This window comes from Nannospalax galili, unplaced genomic scaffold (genome assembly GCF_000622305.1).
Source record: "Nannospalax galili isolate Female #2095 unplaced genomic scaffold, S.galili_v1.0 scaffold185, whole genome shotgun sequence".
NCBI lineage: Eukaryota > Metazoa > Chordata > Mammalia > Rodentia > Spalacidae > Nannospalax > Nannospalax galili.
Window position 1 is genome coordinate 719,641 of NW_008355474.1, and position 18,624 is coordinate 738,264.

Consider the following 18,624-nt stretch of genomic DNA (forward strand, 5'->3'; position numbering starts at 1 on the left):
TAAAAGGTGAGATTTGATTGTGTTTAGAAAGTGGGAGGGGGCATGTGAAATGGGAAAGGAATAACAGCAGGGTATCTGGAGTGGGGGGTAGGCGAATTCTCTGGTCTTTCTTAGGGAAAACTCCCTTAAAGCCTTCTCAGCTTGGTACACCCTTGCAAAGTCTTCAAGAAGCCCTAAGGGCATGCATACCCCAGTCTTAGACCACTGGTCTAAACAGGTTGGAATGTGGTTCAGAACTCCAAAAAGCAGCCTCAGCCAAAGGCTAGTTGAGACCTACAGGAGTGGTGTTTGGGTGCAGTTTAAAGCTGTGAGAGTGCAGACAGAGATAATGGAGAGGTATTTGGAGGTGCTTCTCATCTAAGGAATAAGCAGAGGAAGAAGAGATAGAGAAGTCAGGTGTAGAGAAAGCCCCACTGACGTGGAAAGTTGTAAGGGTGGGTGTTTGCTCTCTAAGGTAGCCAACCATGTAGAGCAGAAGGGGATGTCAGAGAGAGGGATCTGAAAGACTGCCTGCCACTGCACGAACATTCTCCTGCCACCACTGCTTGTTGTGGAACCCATTTAGTTTTGAGTTTAGAGTACAAGACAGTTCTCTTCCTCACCTTTGTTCCTAACCCCATATACAAGCAATCTCCCTACCAAGGGTTACTGCAGTTAATGGTGGTTTCCTTCTGTCCTTTCAGGCAGATATGTGCTCCACCTTCAACTTATGCCAAGGTGTTTTTCCTATGGACTGGACAGAGGAGACACCTAAACCAGTAGAAAGTCCTAGGACTGGGGATCCTGTAGTGATCCCCTCACCTTTCTTTAGTTCTAAAGAGATTGTTCAGTAGATAAAGGTGCTTTCCACCAAGTTCCAGAACCAATGTGATGGAAGGAGAGAACCAACTCCTGCAGGTTGTTCTCTGACCTCCCCACATGCACCATGCCCTCTACCCAATGCAAAATAAATAATTGGGGGGGGGGCTTTTTGAGACACAGTCCCCCTGTAGCCCCAGCTGGCCTCAAACTCACAGAGATCCGCCTGCCTCTGCCTCCTGAGTGCTGGGACTAAAGGCATGTGCCACCACACCTGGCACAAAATAATTTTTTTCAAAGTTATGAAGAAGAAAATATAACAGCAGAATTGTAGTAGAATGATAGTGGCAGACAAAGAATAGATGTGATGAGAATTGGAATTGGGTATATGATTACTTGGGTAAGGACTAACTGTCTTCTGAGAAACCTATCCTGGGAGGGAAAGTGAGGTGAAGGATAGAGTATAGGGGCAAGAGAAGCAGTTAGTGCTCTTGGAATTGTGGCCCTATAAGATACCCAGAGACAGAAGGGAAGAATTCACAGAAGAGTCTACAAATACAGGACCAAAGATAATGCAGAGAATGAGCTAAGGAAACATGAAGAGGAAATGGGGTGCCAAGAGCAGCCATCTAGAGGAAGAGGAGCATGCGTGTCAGAGTCACCACATGATTTCTGGGACCCTCTCCTATGATCCCTAAATCAGCTCTGTATGTACAGTCGTAACGTGGGAACACGCTAATCTAAAAATGTGTATATTTCCTCTATGATTTTCATTTTCTTTTGAAATATTTTTAGCCAGATATGATAGCATACACCTTTAAGCCCAGCACTTGGGAGACAGACAGGCAGATCTCTGTGAGTTAAGATCAGCATAGTCTACATAGCCCATTCCAAGTGAGCAGGGCTAAATAGTGAGACTTTGTCTCAAAAAATAATTTTTTTATTACATTTGTTGAGTTAGTTCATGCATATGTGTACACTGACCTTTTTTTTTTTTTTACTTTTTTTTTACTTTTTTTGTTTGTTTTTGTTTTCTTGAGGCAGGGTTTCCCTGTAGCTCCAGCTGGCATAGAACTTGCTATATAGATCAGGCTAGCCTCCATCTCACAGAGATCCACCTGCCCTGCCTCTCAAGTGCTAGTATTAAAGGTGTTTGCCCGACTTCTCTTTAATTTTTTTCAGATTACTTTTATTTAGTTATTGTGCCATTTTCCTTTAATCGTTTAAACTTTTAGCTATGTCTGCTTTTTAAAAATAAGATTGTTTAGCAGGGTGTGGTAGCACATGCCTTTAATCCCAGCCCTAGGGAGGTAGAGGCAGGCGATCTCTGAGTTCAAGGTCAGCCTGGTCTACAGGCTACAGAGAGACCCTGTCTCATAAAAAGACCAAAAAAAAGAAAAAAAAAATTTTGTGTGTGTGTGGCATATACATGTTTTTAGTGTATGTCTGGGTACATGCCCTTGTGCCTGTGTGTGCATAAGCCAGAAGTCAATGTCAGGTGTCTTCCTCCCTCTGTACTTTAACTATTGATACAAGGTTTCTCACTGAACCTGGAACTTAGCAATTCGGTAGGCTGGCTGGCCAGGTGAGCCCTGTGATCCCTCATATCTTCACCATGCCACTGTGCCCAGTTTGTGCGTGCGTGCGTGCGTGCGTGCGTGTGTGTGTGTGTGTGTGTGTTGGAAATCCAAACTTAGGTCCTTATGATTGTGCAGTAAGCACCTTATCCACTGAGCCATCTCCCCAGTCTCCACCTCTGCTTTTAAGCCACCTCACCCTTGAGACTGATCTCTTGACCTGCCTAATCTTTTCTACCTTGTGTTTCGGCTGCAGTACTCATTTTCCATCATCTAGTCCCGTGGACTTTCTTTCTGTATCACCCATCCTTTAACTTTTACTCTAAAATGTTCATTTCAGTGTTCCATTATGTTATCTGTAGTAATGTTCAATTTAAGACAGCTTGCTAGTTAAGTTTGCATTGTAGGAAGTCAGTATTTAGTATTTGAAGATACCTTCCTCTGTTTAGACTGCTATAACAGTATAATAGACTGGGTGGCTCAAAAACAAATTTATTTCTCATGGTTCTGGAAGCTGGGAAAACAAAATCAGTGTTCGAATAGATTCTGTGTCTGGTGAGGCCCTCATCCTGGTTTGTAGATGGTGATGGTCCCATTGGAGCCATACTTATTTTTGAGGGAAGAGTCACTAAGGTTTCCGTGTATTTTGTTTCTTTGTTTTTTATTTTTTAAATTTTTTTTTTACTATTTTATTTATTATTTTTATTTTTATGTGTATGAGTGTATTGCCTGCATGTATGTGAGTGCACCCGTGTCGTGCCATGGAGGTCAGAAGAGGGCTTCGGATTCCCCTGGAACTGGAGTTAAGGTTCATAGCCATCATGTGGGTGCTGGGAATCGAATCTGGGTCCTCTGCAAGAGCAGTCAGTGCTCTTAACCACTGAGCCATCTCTCTAGCCCCTCTTTGTTTTTTTAAAGGTGTGTGTGTGTGTGTGTGTGTGTCTGTGTGTGTGTGTGTGTATACACACATGTATATGTGAGCACCCACGAAGGCCAGAAGACATTGAATTCCTTGGAGCTGGAGTTAAAGACATTTGTGAGCTGCCTGATATGTGTGCTGGGATCTAACTCAGGTCCTCTGAACTGAGTAAGCCATTCTAACAGCTGAGCCGTCTCCTCTATCTTTATATAGCCCCTAATCTCCTTGTTGAATCTACTCTCTCCACCTAATTGCCTCCCAAAGGCTTGCCTCCTAATGCCATGGCATTGGTAGTAAGGATTTGGGGTGGAACATAGTCTACACTAATGACTACAGCTATATTTTCTCATAGTAATTAAATTTTATGTTTGGGTCTTCTTTTAGGTTTAGCATGAGCTTTAACAGACATAACCTGAAATATTATGTGTTACCAAAAAAGCCTAAAAAAGTGGCATTTGATTGCTTAGAATGGATCAGAAAGCATCACCCATGTGAGTACAGCCATGTAATGAATTATGTCCAAAAGTAGTAGATAAAAGGTCTTTTCAGTACTGCACTACAATAGATTATATAAAATTGCATATTAAACATTCCTTTTTGCATTATGATAGCACTAACTTGCTATTTATGGGGAATATTATAATTTTGAAATTTCATTTGGTTAAATAACAATATATCCTAACAAAACTATATTAAATATGCCCTCCTACACACCTGCATTATAACTCTTGGTTTCAGTATCTTTTTTCTGGCTTCTCTCAGTGTATGAATAACACAGTCCTTTGTTTCAGTGCCTTCTCCCAAGTGTGCTTGCTTTTGTATTATGCTAACTAAAATGAGATTCTCACTTTCATGCAATTTTCCACGTAACCCATTTTCAACATCTTAGGCATTTTTCCATGGCCTTTATAAACTTAGAAAATACTTTTAATAGTTACAGTATATTTATTTCACAGTCCCCTATCTTAATTATTTGCATATGTTGCCCATTGAGCTTCTGTCTTTAAAATATATATATTATGACAGGGTCCTGCTATGCAGCTCTGGCTGGCCTGAAACTCACTGTGTAGACCAGGCTAGCCTCACAGAGATCCACCTGTCTCTGCCTCCCAAGGCCTGAGATTAAAGGCATATCACCATGCCCAGCTCCCAGCTCTTACCAAAATTTTTAGTGTGAGTCTTCAAATCATTTTATTTCCTGTGTTAGTTTCCTAGAAGGGAACTGAGTTAAGAGGTGTTTATCGGGCTCTTAATAACTTATGTCATACATTTCTACAAAATTTCTATCTGGTGGCTCGCAGTTGTAAAGCCAGTATGAAATGGAGCCCAGATTAGTCTAGGTTGCCTTCCCAGGAACAGTATTAAAAATCCAATCTTATTTCCACAGTGTTCATGAATCCCTTGCTTGAACTATTCTGTATGATCATTCTGTTTATAAGAATGCTATAGAGATCTATTTATGGTTCATATATTTCTGAAAACATGATGTAAATTGTATTGTTATTTAAGTTAAAAGTCTCATTTCTTGCCGGGTGTGGTGGCACACGCCTTTAATCACAGCACTTAGGGAGGCAGAGGCAGAGGCAGGTGGATCTCTGTGAGTTCAAGGCCAGCCTGGTCTACATAGTGAGTTCCAGGACAGCTGGAGCTACAGGGAGATGCTGTCTCAAAAAAGACCAAAAAAAAAAAAAAGTCTCATTTCTTAATACTGTTTTGGTTTCTTGGCAGATGACTCAGGGATAATTTACTGCCTCTCAAGGCGGGAATGTGACACAATGGCTGACACCTTACAGAAAGATGGTCTTGCTGCTCTGGCTTACCATGCTGGCCTCAGTGATTCTGCCAGAGATGCAGTGCAGCACAAGTGGATCAATCAAGACGGCTGCCAGGTGACACTTGTAGAAATCAGCAAACGTGAACATGGAATGCAATTTTTGTTTTCTTTTTTTTTTTTTTTTTTTTTTTTTGAAACAGGGTCTCCTGTAGCCCCAGCTGTCCTGGAACTCACTATGTAGACCAGGCTGGCCTTGAACTCACAGAGATCCACCTGCCTCTGCCTCTGCCTCGTAGCTGCCATGTGAGCGCTGGGAATCGAACCCAGGTCCTCTGTAAGAGCAGTCAGTGCTCTTAACTGCTGAGTCATCTCTCCAGCCCCTGTTTTCTTTCTTTTTTTTGAAACTGAGTCTTGCTCTGAAGTTGAGGCCAGCCTCAAACTTACAACAGCAACCTTCCTGTATCCACCTCCTACCTGGTTTGCTTTTTGTAAATTAATTTTTTGTAATTAATTTCTATGTGTGTAGCATGTGTATGCCTTGCTGCATGTTGTGTAGAGATCAGAAGACAACACAGAAGTCAGTTCTTTTCTACCATGTGGATCCTGGGGATCAAACTCAGGTCATCAGACTTGGTGACAAACACCTTTGTTTGGTGAGCCATCTTGCCAGCCCCTGGCTTGTTTTTAATCTTAAAGATAAGCAGCGGGCTGGAGGGATGGCTCAGTGGAGGCTGAGGCAAGAGGTTTGCCCAAGAGTCCAGACCAGGCTGAACTACTGTGTGAGATCCTGCTTTGAAAACAAAGGAAAGAAAAAAATGTTTTTCAGATATACAAAAAGTTCAGAAAATTTCATTGATTTATCTTCACTGAAATAAATATAGACTCCAATCTTCCCAGATGGTCCTGTATATGTAGGGGAAGGGGGAACACACGTGAGTGCTAATGCCCTCGGAGTTCAGAGAGGTATTGAATTACCTTGGAGCTAAAGTTACAGGTGGTTATGAACCACCCTATGTGAGTGCTGAAAACTGAACTCAGGTCCTCTGCAAGAGCAGTATACATTTTTGGTTGTTTTTTTGGGGGGGGGGTGTTTTGTTTTGTCTTTTTGAGACAGGGTCTTCCTGTACCCATAGCTGGCCTGGAACTCATTATATAGACCAGACTGACTGAACTCACAGAGATCTCCCAGTGCTAGAATTAAAGGCATGCACCACCACACCTAAGCATTATACACTTTTAACCATTGAGCCATCTCTCTGGTCTCTAAAATAGATATTCTTGAAAACAGATTTTTCAAGCTCCTGAAATTGGCTCTTGTGTTTTGTTTTTATGGCTTTTGTTGTTTCATTTTGTTTTTGTATAAGCAGTTCAGACTTTTATCTGCAGTTAAAATTTCATAAGCTTTGACTTTGAAATCAGCTGTTGAATAAGTCAATAAATGATTAATTAGTCCATGTGGAAAGAACTGGAGCAGGTGGGAATGTCATTGTTCCTAAGTATGTGAGGAACTAGCAGCAATTATTTCTGAGGTTTGCAGGTGCCTTCCTGGAACACAAGAGGATGTTGCTTATAGACCTTAACCTGGATGCCATGGCTATGTAAGCATCCCACCATATATCCATATCAGAAACAGGGGTCAAATACTGTAGCACACAAAGGGCTGTAGCACACAAAGGGCTGATCGCAATTGATTCTGATTCCTTCGCATGATAATACCAAGTCACAAGAAAGAGCCTGCCACCCTGAGCATGCTTTACCTTCTTAGGTTGAATAGAATTGCAAGTTAGTGATATGAAAATCTCACCTTAGTCATGCTAAATACTGGGAACAAATTTAAGATATCAGGTTGTTGCTGGGTATAGTGGTGCTTGCCTATAATCCCAGCACTTGGGAGACAGAGGCAGGCTGATCTCTGTGAATTCTAGGCCAGCCTGGTCTACATAGAGAGTTCCAAGAGACCTGGGGCTACAAGGAGAAGTAGATAGGAGTATCTATTATTATAACATTCCTTTAAATGCATTGTGAATCTAATAGGCTTTTTTAAATTTCGTATCAGGTTATTTGTGCAACAATTGCATTTGGAATGGGAATTGACAAACCTGATGTGAGATTTGTGATTCATGCATCTCTACCTAAATCTGTGGAGGGTTACTACCAAGAATCTGGAAGAGCTGGAAGGGATGGGGAAATATCCCACTGTGTGCTGTTCTATGCCTATCATGATGTGACCAGACTGAAGAGACTTATAATGAGTAAGCCAAGAGCTACTGACTACATTCTGTCATATTCCACCCCATGAAAGCAGTCTATGCCTACTATTATGGTACATGGGTCCTGTTTTCATTATATAGTCATAGAAAAATAGAGGCATTTAATATATTTTGGAAATTTTATTTTTGTTTATTATACAAATAACACATGCTTGTTTGATAAAATCAAATGATAAACATGTGCACAAAGCAGAAATTTCTACACCAGGCCTTCCTAAACTTCCCCAAGGAAAAAGTCAGGATACTGGTTTCCTTTATGTCTTTCCAGGTCTGATTTTTTCATGCACCCTTACATATAACATACATTTCCAAGAAAAATAAAAAAGAGAAAATAATGAAGTTTCATGTACCACATTCCAATTTTTTGTCTTTTTTGTGTGGGGGGGTGTGGGTGTTTTGCCTACATGTAAGTGCACCACATGCATACGGTGCCCATGGAGGCCAGAAGAGGGCATTGGATCCCTTGGAACTGTAGTTACAGATGGTTTTTAGTCACCATCTGGGTACTGGGAACAGGAATCTGGGTTCTCCATAAGAGCAGCCAGTGCTCTTAAACTGCTGAGCCGTTTCTCCAGCCCCAAGTTTTTTTCCTTTTTTTTTTTTTTTTTTTTTTTTTTTTTTTTTTTTTCTTTTACAATATACGTGCATTATTTCTATAATAAAAAGATAGCAAAGTTACTTTTATTTTGAACTCTTTAGTTGTTGCCCCCCAAAATATGATAATTCTGAAATTCTGAAAAATTCAACTCTCTGTGGCCCTTTTCTCAACTACCATGCTTGGCTTATTTTTATTTTTAAGCACGGGCATTAAGGGAGAGAGAAGAGCTTACAAAAAGGATAGTACACACTTAAGCTATAGGTGCAGGCTGGGAGGGGGGATTCTTGATTCTTTTGTTTGTTTGTTTTTGAGACAGGGTCTCCCTGTAGCCCCAGCTGTCCTGGAACTGACAGAGATCTGCCTGCCTCTGCCTCCTGAGTGCTGGGATTAAAGGTATGCGCCATCATGCCCAACCCAAATCTTTTTCTTAATTGCACTTATTTGTTGTGAGGGCAATTGGCAAGGGGTGAATGTTTTTTAAACAGTAGAGATCAGAAAGCAACTTATGGAAATCCGTTCTCTCCTCCACCATGTGGATCCCAGGGATCTCACCAGCACCCCCTCCCTTTTCATTTTTTTGATTGTTTGTTTGTATGTTTTGGTCTTTTTGAGACAGGGTCTCTCTGTAGCCCCAGCTGCCTTGGAACTCTCAATGTAGACCAAGCTGGCTCCAAACTCACAGAGATTTGCCTGCCTCTGCCTCCCAAGTGCTGGGATTAAAGGCATGTACCACCACACCTAGCTATTCTTTTTTTTTTTTTTTGAGATAGGGTCTCCCTGTAACCCCAGCTCGCCTGGAAGTCACTATGGAGCCAGGCAGGCCTCTGTTTCACAGAGATCTGCCTGCCTCTGCCTCCTGAGTGCTGGGATTAAAGATGTGCACCACCATGCCTGGCTCTATTGAATTTTTAATGTTGCTATCTTTATGAGCTCAAGAAATAAAAGTCTAGTCTTGTAGTATGGGGTGGTGGCAGTCTCAGCTGGAAGCCAGCCTTATAATCACAAGGGTCAGCAACCAGCACTGTATGGTAGGCTGTGCTGCTAACCAAGATCTTCAGTAGGTTAGATGCATTAAGTGCATTGTCACATGTGTGATATTTTCACCTTACGATGGGTTTATCAAGATATGACTTTTCATAACTCAAATAATATTTATATTGGTAAGCCCAAACAAGTTAATAAGTATTTAAATCATGATAACCTAGCAACCAATTGAAAAAATAATACTCATAATGTGGAAGAAAAAAGTAATTATATTCTTAAGTAACCATGATTATCTGTTAATAGAAAATGCACACCTGAGCTAGAGAGATGGCTCAGCAGTTAAGAACACTGAATGTTCTGCAGAAGTCCCAGGTTTGATTCCCAGCACCCACAGAGCAGCTAACAACTATCTGTAACTCCAGTTCCAGGGGATCCAATGCCCTCTTCTGACCTCTGCAGGCATTGTACAACATGAGTGCACTTCCATATATGTAGGTAATACACCCATACACATAAAATAAAAATAATAAAATAAAATTTTTAAAAAATGCACACCTGCTTTTAAATTTTTATTACATTGTGCTGGGTGTGGTGGTGCACACCTTTAATCCCAGCACTTGGGAGACAGAGGCAGATGGACCTCTGTGAAGTTTGAGGCCAGCCTGGTCTCCATAATGAATCTAGGCCAGTTGTGGCTACAGGGAGACCCTGTCCCAAAAAGACAGGAGGAAAGAGAGAGAGAGAGAGAGAATTCAGTTTAAAAACAACATTCTATGGCATGGTAGCTCATTCCAGTAATCCCAGCACTTCAGAAGCTAAGGGAAGAGGACTACACAGGTTGAAGGCCCACCAAGGCTATAGTGTATAACTGTGCCTCAAAAAACAAAAAGAAAGAAAGAAGGAGGGGGAAAATCTAACATTCCTGTAAAATTAAAACCTTGAGTAATTTTCTTTTTATTTTTATATACATGAGTGTTTTGCCTGCATGTGTGTAAGTGCATCTGTGTCATGTAATGCCTATGAAGGCCAGAAGAGGGCATTAGGTCTCCTGGTACTGGATTAACGGCAGTTATGAGCCATTTTGTGGGTGGGTGCTGGGATCTGAACCCAGGTTCTTCTGTAAGAGCAGCCAGTGCTCAACTGCTAAGCTACATATCTAGCCCATAATTTTCTTATTTAATATTTAAATCTATCAGGGCATGATAGCACATGCCTATAATCCCAGTGCTCAGGAAACTGAGGCAACAGGATTATTTAAGCCCAAACAACCATAGCATGACCTTGTCCTTAAAAAAGAAAAAGTTATAGGAATCTATTCTAAATATAGCTTTTATATTTGCTTAGTTTTCAATTGTAGTAATTATATTTTTACTATGCTCTTCATCTCTTTTAGCGGAAAAAGATGGAAATTATCATACAAAAGAGACTCACTTCAATAATTTGTATAGCATGGTACATTACTGTGAAAATATAACAGAATGCAGAAGAATACAGCTTTTGGCTTACTTTGGGGAAAATGGATTTGACCCTGATTTTTGTAAGAAATACCCAGATGTTTCTTGTGACAATTGCTGTAAAACAAAGGTAAAATAAGACTTTTTTTTTTTTTTTTTTTTTAAATTTTTTTGAGACAGGGTCTTCCTATAGCCCCAGTTGGCCTGGAACTCACTATGTAGACCAGGCTGACCTTGAACTCACAGAGATCCACCTGCCTTTGCCTCCCAAGTGCTGGGACTAAAGGTGAACAACACCACGCCCGGCTTAATAAGACATTTTTTAATGACATAATAATTAAGGAAATTGCCAACATGTGTTGTTCTCAATTTTTAAAAAGTAGGTCAGATATGGTAGTGCGTGTTTATAATCCCAGTACTTGGGAGGCAGGAGGATTAGAAAATTCAAGGATATCCTTGGCTATACAGTGAGTTTAAGGCCAACCTGAGCTTACATGAAACCCTGTCTTAAAAAATAAATAAAATAAAAATAAGAAAGATCAACATGTGCAAGTGGGATATTTTAAATTCAACTATAACCTATGTTTAGAGATCTCATCCTCAAAACAGTAGTAATAATATATATTGTGTTTGAAAAAGCACTTGTTTGTATAACTGTAAAGAACGGACGTGGTAATGTAATCCCAACAGTTAAGAGACTGAAACAAGGAGGTCAGAGAATTTAAGACCAGCCTGGGATACATTGTGTGATCATGTCTTAAAAAAAGAATAAGGACATGGTCCTGGATAATTTTGGTATTGTCTGCCCTAAAATAACCCAGGGAGCTGCTAAATTCGTGCATTACATGCTTATTGTGCTTCTGACCGTTTTACACACATAACTTCCCCTATACTGGGATTGATCCTCGAGCCTCAAGCATGCTAGGCACGTGCTCTGCCAAAAAACTATATCCCCATGCCACCACCACCCCCTTTTGAAAAAAACAACATCTTTAATTGTGAACTTGACACAGTCTGGAGTCACCTGAGAAGGCAGCCTTAATTGAGGGATTCCCCCGGATCAGATTAGCCTGTGTCATTTCTGTTAAGGATTGTCTTGTGAATTGATGCAGGAAGATCTAGCTCACTGTCAGCAGCATCTTTCTCTAAACAGGTGGTCTTGGGCTGTACAAAGAATCTAGCTAAGCATGAACCTGCAAGCACGCCAGCAAGCAGCGTTCCTTTGTGGTTTCTGCTTCAAGCCCCTGCTTGAGTTCCTGCCCTTACTTCCCTTATTAATGAACTAACCAGTAAGGTTAAATAAACCTTTTCCTCCCCTAAGTTGCTTTAGGTTGGAGTGTTTTATCACGCCAATAGAAATCAAACTAGATAGTAGCCCAGACTGTCTTGGAACTCATTAAGTAGCCCAGGCTGGTCTCAAGCCTGCAGTGATCCTCCTGTCTCAGATTCCATGTATTGAGATTGCAGACATGAGCCACCACACCTGGCATATAGTTTCCTGTTTTAATGTTTGTGATGCCTTACTAGATACAGAACATTTGCACACTGGGTATATTATTTAAAATATCTTCAGTGTACTGGGACCAAGTCATAGCCTAGAAGGGAGGCAGACATATAATACTGTATAATGAGTAGTGCTAAAGCTATGCAGCGCTAGACAGAGCAGAGGGTAATTTACTCTTGGTGTGGAATCTACAGATTCATGACCTTCTCCATCCACCTTACCCTAGAAACATTGCTAATCAGTTCTCACAGTCAGCAGGTATTTGTTGAGTACCTGCTCTATAACAGGCTCTGGTCTAGGAATTTAGGATACATGTTAATATAGAAGACTAGGGTAAATGAAGGCCCAAGGATCATTTAAAAGGTGGGAGAATTGGGGGACAGCTGAGGAAAATGAGAAGAGGAACTAGAGGAAGATGGTTTTTGTTTTTTGTTTTTGAGACCGTCTCACTATGTAACCCTGTCTGTCCTGAAACTTGCTATGTAGAACATGCTGGCCTCAAACTCAGAGAGCTCTACCTGCCTCTGCCTCCAGAGTGCTAGAATTAAAGGCATATACCACCATTTCAGCTTGAATTTGAATTTTTTCCCTGCCTGAAGCTATTGCCTTGAAGGCTGGCTGCCAAGTGGAGATGCTGTTTGGGAGATGCTGGGGACAGAGAAGGAGGGGTCTAGTTGGAGGAAGTTAAGTCACAGGGTTGTGTCTTCCCTGGCCTCTTCCTGTCTTTCTCTGTTTCCTGTCCACCATGAGGTAAGCAGCCTTTGCCATGGGCTCCCACTGCCATGATGCTTTCACCACAGGCTAGAATCAAAGGAGCCACAGATGACAGGTATGGTTGACTATGGCACCAAAGACTGAAAAGAGAATAAAATGCATGAATTGCACTGTTTCACCCTAAAGGTCATAACCTCGTGAGGGACAAAGCACTGTTCTAGGAGGTGTGAGGGACTTTTTTTTTTTCCTATCCACGGAGTGCTCTTAGGTAGTTGAAAGACAAGATATGTGTCTGTGAAGCAGCAGTAACCTATCTAGAATAGAGGGCTCGTTATTCTAGAGTTTAAACAACAATGGACATTTTATATTTGAGACAGGGTTTCTATGTGGCCCTAGGTGACCTGGAACTTGCTATGTAGACCAGGCTGGCCTCAGTCTCACAAAGATCCACCTGCCTCTGCCTCCCAAGTCCTGGAATTAAAAGCATACACCACCACACCCAGCTAGGAATAAACCTTTGAAATTTTAGTTTTTATTCTTACTTTTCATATGGAAATGAGTTGTTATGAGTCTTACCACAGTTAATATTAAGATCTTATAACTTGGCTCTCATTATCTTAATTATAGCAGAAGATAATCTTTTTATTCATAGGATTATAAAACAAGAGATGTGACTGATGATGTGAAAAATATTGTAAGATTTGTTCAAGAACACAGTTTATCACCAGGGACAAGAAATATAAGTCCTTCTGGAAGATTCACTATGAATATGCTTGTTGACATTTTCTTGGGTAAGTCATTATCTGCTTTAGTGTTTGAATTCCATTAGTTGAAATTAAACATCTAAAGAATTGACTTCAAGTATATTTTTAGATATTTCATTTATTCTTTTTATTTTATTTGATGTGTATGAGTGTATTTTCTGCATGTATGTAAGTGTACCCATGTCATACAATATCTGTGGAGGTCAGATGAGGGCATCAGATCCCCTGGAACTGGAATTATAGCCTGTTGTTAGCCCATGTTGGTGCTAGGAACTGAACCCAGGTCCTGCAAAAGCAGTCATGCTCTTAACTGCTGAGCCATCTCTCCAGCCCACTCCTGGCTTTATATACCATCTTAATAGGAGATGGAGAGAAGGTAAGGGAATTGATAGAACAGTTGACTTTTAGGAAGATTAATGGGCCCTTAGGAAACTACAGAGGACAGTGGCAGTGTCTGTTTAAGTGAGGTATGGAAACTTCTCATCTCTGCTTATAAGATCAGCCTTCCTTAATTTTTTGTTTTGATTTGTGTATTAGTCACTTTTCTGTTGCTGTGATAGAAACCCTGACCAAAACAATTTATAGAAGGAAGAGTTTATGGTTCCAGGGGAATTACAGTCCGTCATGACAAGGAGGCATGGTGGCTGGAGGTGGCTGGAGCAGAAGCAGCAGAAGCTAAGCTCTCACATCATCACACAGGCACAGGAAGCAAGAGAGCAACTGGAGATCTGGCAAGGCTAAAGAATTCTCTAAGCCCACCCCCAGTGACATGCTTCCTCCAGGATAGCCACACCTTCTAAAACCTCCCAAAACAGCGCCATCATCTGGGGACAAAATGTCCAAATACTTGGAGCCTATTGGGGACATTTTCATTCAAACCACCACAGTTTGGTTTTTGGAAGGAATTGATGACAAGTGAGTTCTTTTAGATTGACTTTGTTTTTTGGCAGATAAAGGATTTCAGAAAGTCAGATGCCTTTTGCTTAAATTTTTATGCCATAATGGCATATTGAGGAGTCCTTCAGAGACACTCCTGAAAGCTTTAGAAGGATAAAATAGGAGCTAAAACCAGACTGGCATTAGGTGAATATCAGCAACCCTGGAAGACTAGAAGACTAAGAAAGACGGTACATAGTAGCACTGACCCATGGGCCCAGTAAGAAGGGCCCTAATCTCAGCTGTGCAGCTGGACTGGAAAGTAATCTATCCAGATTACAATGGAAAGTCAAGAACAGGTCCCAGCCAGCAAATAGAGAGTAAGAGCTGAGGTGAGGCAGGAGTATCAAAAGTTCAGGTTCATCCTCAGTTGCATAGCGAATTTGAGGCCAGTCTGGTCTATATAAGACCCCATCTCAAAAAAAAAGTAAGAGTTTTGTTTCTTGTTTTGTTTTGTGCTTTTTATACAATATGGTTTGATGACTCTTAGATCCCCTCTCCCTCCATGCCCCCACTGCCCCCCTCCCAATTTAATGAGCTCTCATATATATAAAATGTGGCCTATAGAGTATCATTTGGGTTTTTTATTTTTTTAGTCTTTTTGAGACAGGGTTTTCCTGTAGCCCTAGATAGCCTGGAACTCACTATGTAGACCAGGCTGGCCTTAAACGCACAGAGATCAGCCTGCCTCCTGAGTGCTGGGATTAAAGGCGTTCCACCACGCCCGGCAATAGAGTATGATATTTGTCCCCAATGTCCTTCAGTGTGGTTTCATCCACTGGGCCCACCAAGAATCCCATCCCAGTAAGACACTGTCTCTCCTGCTCTCAGCAGCCATCAGTTCCCAAAAGTTTCTTAGGCTGGGTTGGGATTTCTTACTCCTCCATGTCTGTGATGGGGTTTTGTCTGGTTTGAGCCTGCACAGGACTTGTGCATGCTATCACCATTGCTATGAGTTCATATGAGTAAATGACCAGCTGTCTGGAAGACTGTTTCCTTGTGGTCATCCACCCCCTCTGGGTCTTACAATCTTTCTGCCTCCTCTTCCACAATGATCCCTGAGCCTTGGTAGGCAGAGGTTTGAAATAGCTGTCCTATTCAGTGATAAGTACTCTGCAGCCTTTTGTTCTTGGTACATTGGCTAATTGTGGGTCTCTGTGTTACTGGTTTTTGTTTTTTGAGACAGGATCTTACTATGTAGCCCTGCTGGCCTCAAACTCACAGAGTTCTGCCTGCCTCTGCCTCCCAAGTGCTAGGATTAAAGCCATATACTGTTGCACCCAGCAAGATTTTTTTTTTTTTTGACACGGCTCTTACTATGTAGCCCTAGTTGGCCTGAAACTTGCTATTTAGACCAGGCCTAGCCTGGGACTCAAAAAGATCTGCCTGCCTCTGCCACCATACCTGGCTAGAATTTAACAGTAAATGATTTTTTTTATGATTTAACAGTGAATAACACAAATATTATTTCTCAACAAAAAGGGGCAAAATTAGAATTCTAAGGGAATTAGAATTCTAAGGGAGACATTACATAAAAGAACCAAGATCAATCAAATATAAAATAGACAGTTGTAACATGATTTTTTTTTTTTTTTTTTTTTTTTTGAGACAGGATTTCCCTGTAGCCCCAGCTGGCCTGGAACTCACTAGGTAGACAAGGGTGGCCTTGAACTCCCCCTGGGATTAAAGGGATATGGCACCATGCCCAGCATAACACAATTTTAAATAAATGAGGAGAAGAAGAATGATCCATTTATGCAGTAAGCTTTCTCCATTGGGTTGCAAGAACATTGTTTTAAGTAGAGAAGGAAGCTTGTCATAATGTAAGCAGTTCTAATCCATACAGACTTAACCATGGTCACAGAACAAGGCAGGATATAAATGCCAATTTCAATGATATAAAAATAAGGTACTATTAATAGGTCAGTCATGGTGGCACACGCCTTTAATCCCAGCACTCGGAGGCAGACACAGGTGGATCTCTGAGTTCAAAGCCAGCTAGGGCTACAGGAAGACCGGGTCTCAAACAGACCAACAAAAAAGAAGTGTGAGGATACTTCCGGTCATCATAACTTCTTTTTTTTATTTTATTTTATGTGTATGTGTATTGCCTTCATGTAGGTAAGTGCACCCGTGTGGTGCAGTGCCCTCAAAGGACAGACGAGGCTGTTGGATCCCCTGGAACTGGAGTTACAGACAGTTGTTAGCTGCCATGTAGGTGCTAGGATTCGAACCCAGGTCTTTTACAAGAACAACCAGTGTTCTGAGCCATCTCTCCAGCCCCTCATTATAGCTTCTTACATGTAATAGTAGGAAAGAAAGAGGCCAGTTTGGTCTAAACTACAAAAACAGTCAATAGATGAGCCAGTAGTATATCTTTGAAGGTGTAGACAGTTAGTAAATAGATGTCACATAGTGATTCCAGCTGGTGGGAGGACTGTAATAGTTCATTTTCTATGTGGAGGTAACCAGAAGCACTAAAAATAAAACTTTAAAAAGGTAATTGATGGGCTAGAAGTGTAGCTTAGTGGTAGAGCACTTGCCTAGCGTGTCACAGGCCCTGGGCTTGAGTCCTAGCACTGCAGATACAAATAAAAAGTGATTGCCTTTGAGAAGAGAGCGAGCTGGGGAGAGGGAAGGGTAGGGTAGGATTGTGGCTAACCAGCCTTCCTTGCCTGCCTGTCTTCCTTCCCTCCCTCCTTTGTTCCCTCCCTCTCTCTTACCTTCCTCCCTCCCTCCCCAGTTTCTCTTTATGTGGCTCAAACTCAAAATCCTCCTGTGTGAGTTCCTCAAGTGATAGGATTACCAGGTATGTGCTACCACTACTGGACCAAGACAATGTGTTTCTCACAATCACATTTATTATACTGTCTAACATATAATTTATATATGACAAGATACAGTCAGTCCCTTAATTTTATGTTCCATTTCACGATTTTTCTTTTCTTTTCTTTTCTTTTCTTTTTTTTTTTTTTGGTTTTTTTGAGACAGGGTCTCCCTGTAGCCCCAGCTGACCTGGAACGCACTATATAAACCAGGCTGGCCTCCAACTCACAGAGATCCACCTGCCTCTGCCTCCTGAGTGATAGGATTAAAGGCATGAGCCACCACGCCCGGCTCAGGATATTTTTCTATTATTAAAAAAAAAAATGCTTGGGAGCTGGAGAGATGGCTCAATGGTTAAGAGCACTGACTGCTCTTGCAGAGGACCCGGGTTTGATTCCCAGCACCCACATGGTGGCTATGAACCATCCTTAACTCCAGTTCCAGGGGAATTCGAAGCCCTCTTATGACCTCTGCAGCATTGCATGACACAGGTGCACTCACATACATGCAGGCAATACACTCATACACATAAAATAAAAATAATTTTTTTTTAATGTTTAGGCTGGAGAGACGGCTCAGCAGTTAAGAACACTGTGTGCTCTTGCAAAAGACCTAGGTTCAGTTCCCAGCCCCCACATGGCAGCTAACAACCATCCTTAACTCCAGTTCCAGGGGATCTGACGCCCTCTTCTGTCCTCTTTGGGTACTGTGCAGCACAGTTGCACTTACATACATACAGGCAAAACACTCATACACATAAAAAGAAAATAAATTTAATTTTATTATTTTTACTTTTGTGTGTATGAATGTATTACCTGCATGTATGTAAGTGCACCCATGTCATGCAATGCCTGAAGAGGTTGGAAGAGGGTATCAGATCCCCTCAAACTGCAGTTAAAAACAGTTGTTAGCCTCCATATAGGTGCTGGGAATGGAATCCAGGTCCTCTTCAAGAGCAAGCAATGCTCCCAACCGCTGAGCCATCTCTCCAGCCCCTAAAAAAATTTTTTTTTTGTCTTTTTGAGACAGGGTCCCCCTGTAGCCCCACCTGTCCTGGAACTCACTATGTAGACCAGGCTGGCCTTGAACTCACAGAGATCCACCTGCCTCTGCCTCCCAAGCGCTGGGACTACAGCTGTGTGCCACCATGCCCAGCTTCTAAAAGAATTTTTTAAGTGCTGTGATTGAAATGCCTTTCAAAGAAACCTTTGTTTGACTGCATCTGTTACACTTTTAACGTAGATTCCTATATCAAACATGTCACACATTCTTCAGCTTCTCAGTAACTCTTACATGTGTATACATGGTGTACACCTGATATCCCATCACTTGGAATATAGAGAGGCAGGACTGCTACAAGTTTGAGTTCATCCAAGTCTACGTAGTGGAACCCTGTCTCCAAAAGTAAAGTCATCTTTGTCCTCTTAGTCACACTCAGTAGTGTGTACTTGATGTCACAAGCCCACCAGGAGCAGAGTACTCCTGATTCTATAAGTTAAAACTTTC

General features: G+C 41.5%; 1 protein-coding gene across 4 annotated transcripts in view; it reads left to right on the forward strand.

Moving 5' to 3' along the window:
• The window catches only part of Blm (BLM RecQ like helicase), a 113,485-nt gene that overhangs the window by 82,632 nt on the left and 12,229 nt on the right, over positions 1 to 18,624 (forward strand). For all 4 annotated transcript variants that reach the window (XM_008852772.3, XM_029555977.1, XM_029555976.1 and 1 more), the window contains 5 exons: positions 3,679 to 3,785; positions 5,023 to 5,183; positions 7,125 to 7,320; positions 10,314 to 10,504; positions 13,245 to 13,383. In XM_008852772.3, the coding sequence (XP_008850994.1) occupies positions 3,679 to 3,785; positions 5,023 to 5,183; positions 7,125 to 7,320; positions 10,314 to 10,504; positions 13,245 to 13,383 (794 nt within the window). The remainder of the gene's footprint in view (positions 1 to 3,678; positions 3,786 to 5,022; positions 5,184 to 7,124; positions 7,321 to 10,313; positions 10,505 to 13,244; positions 13,384 to 18,624) is intronic.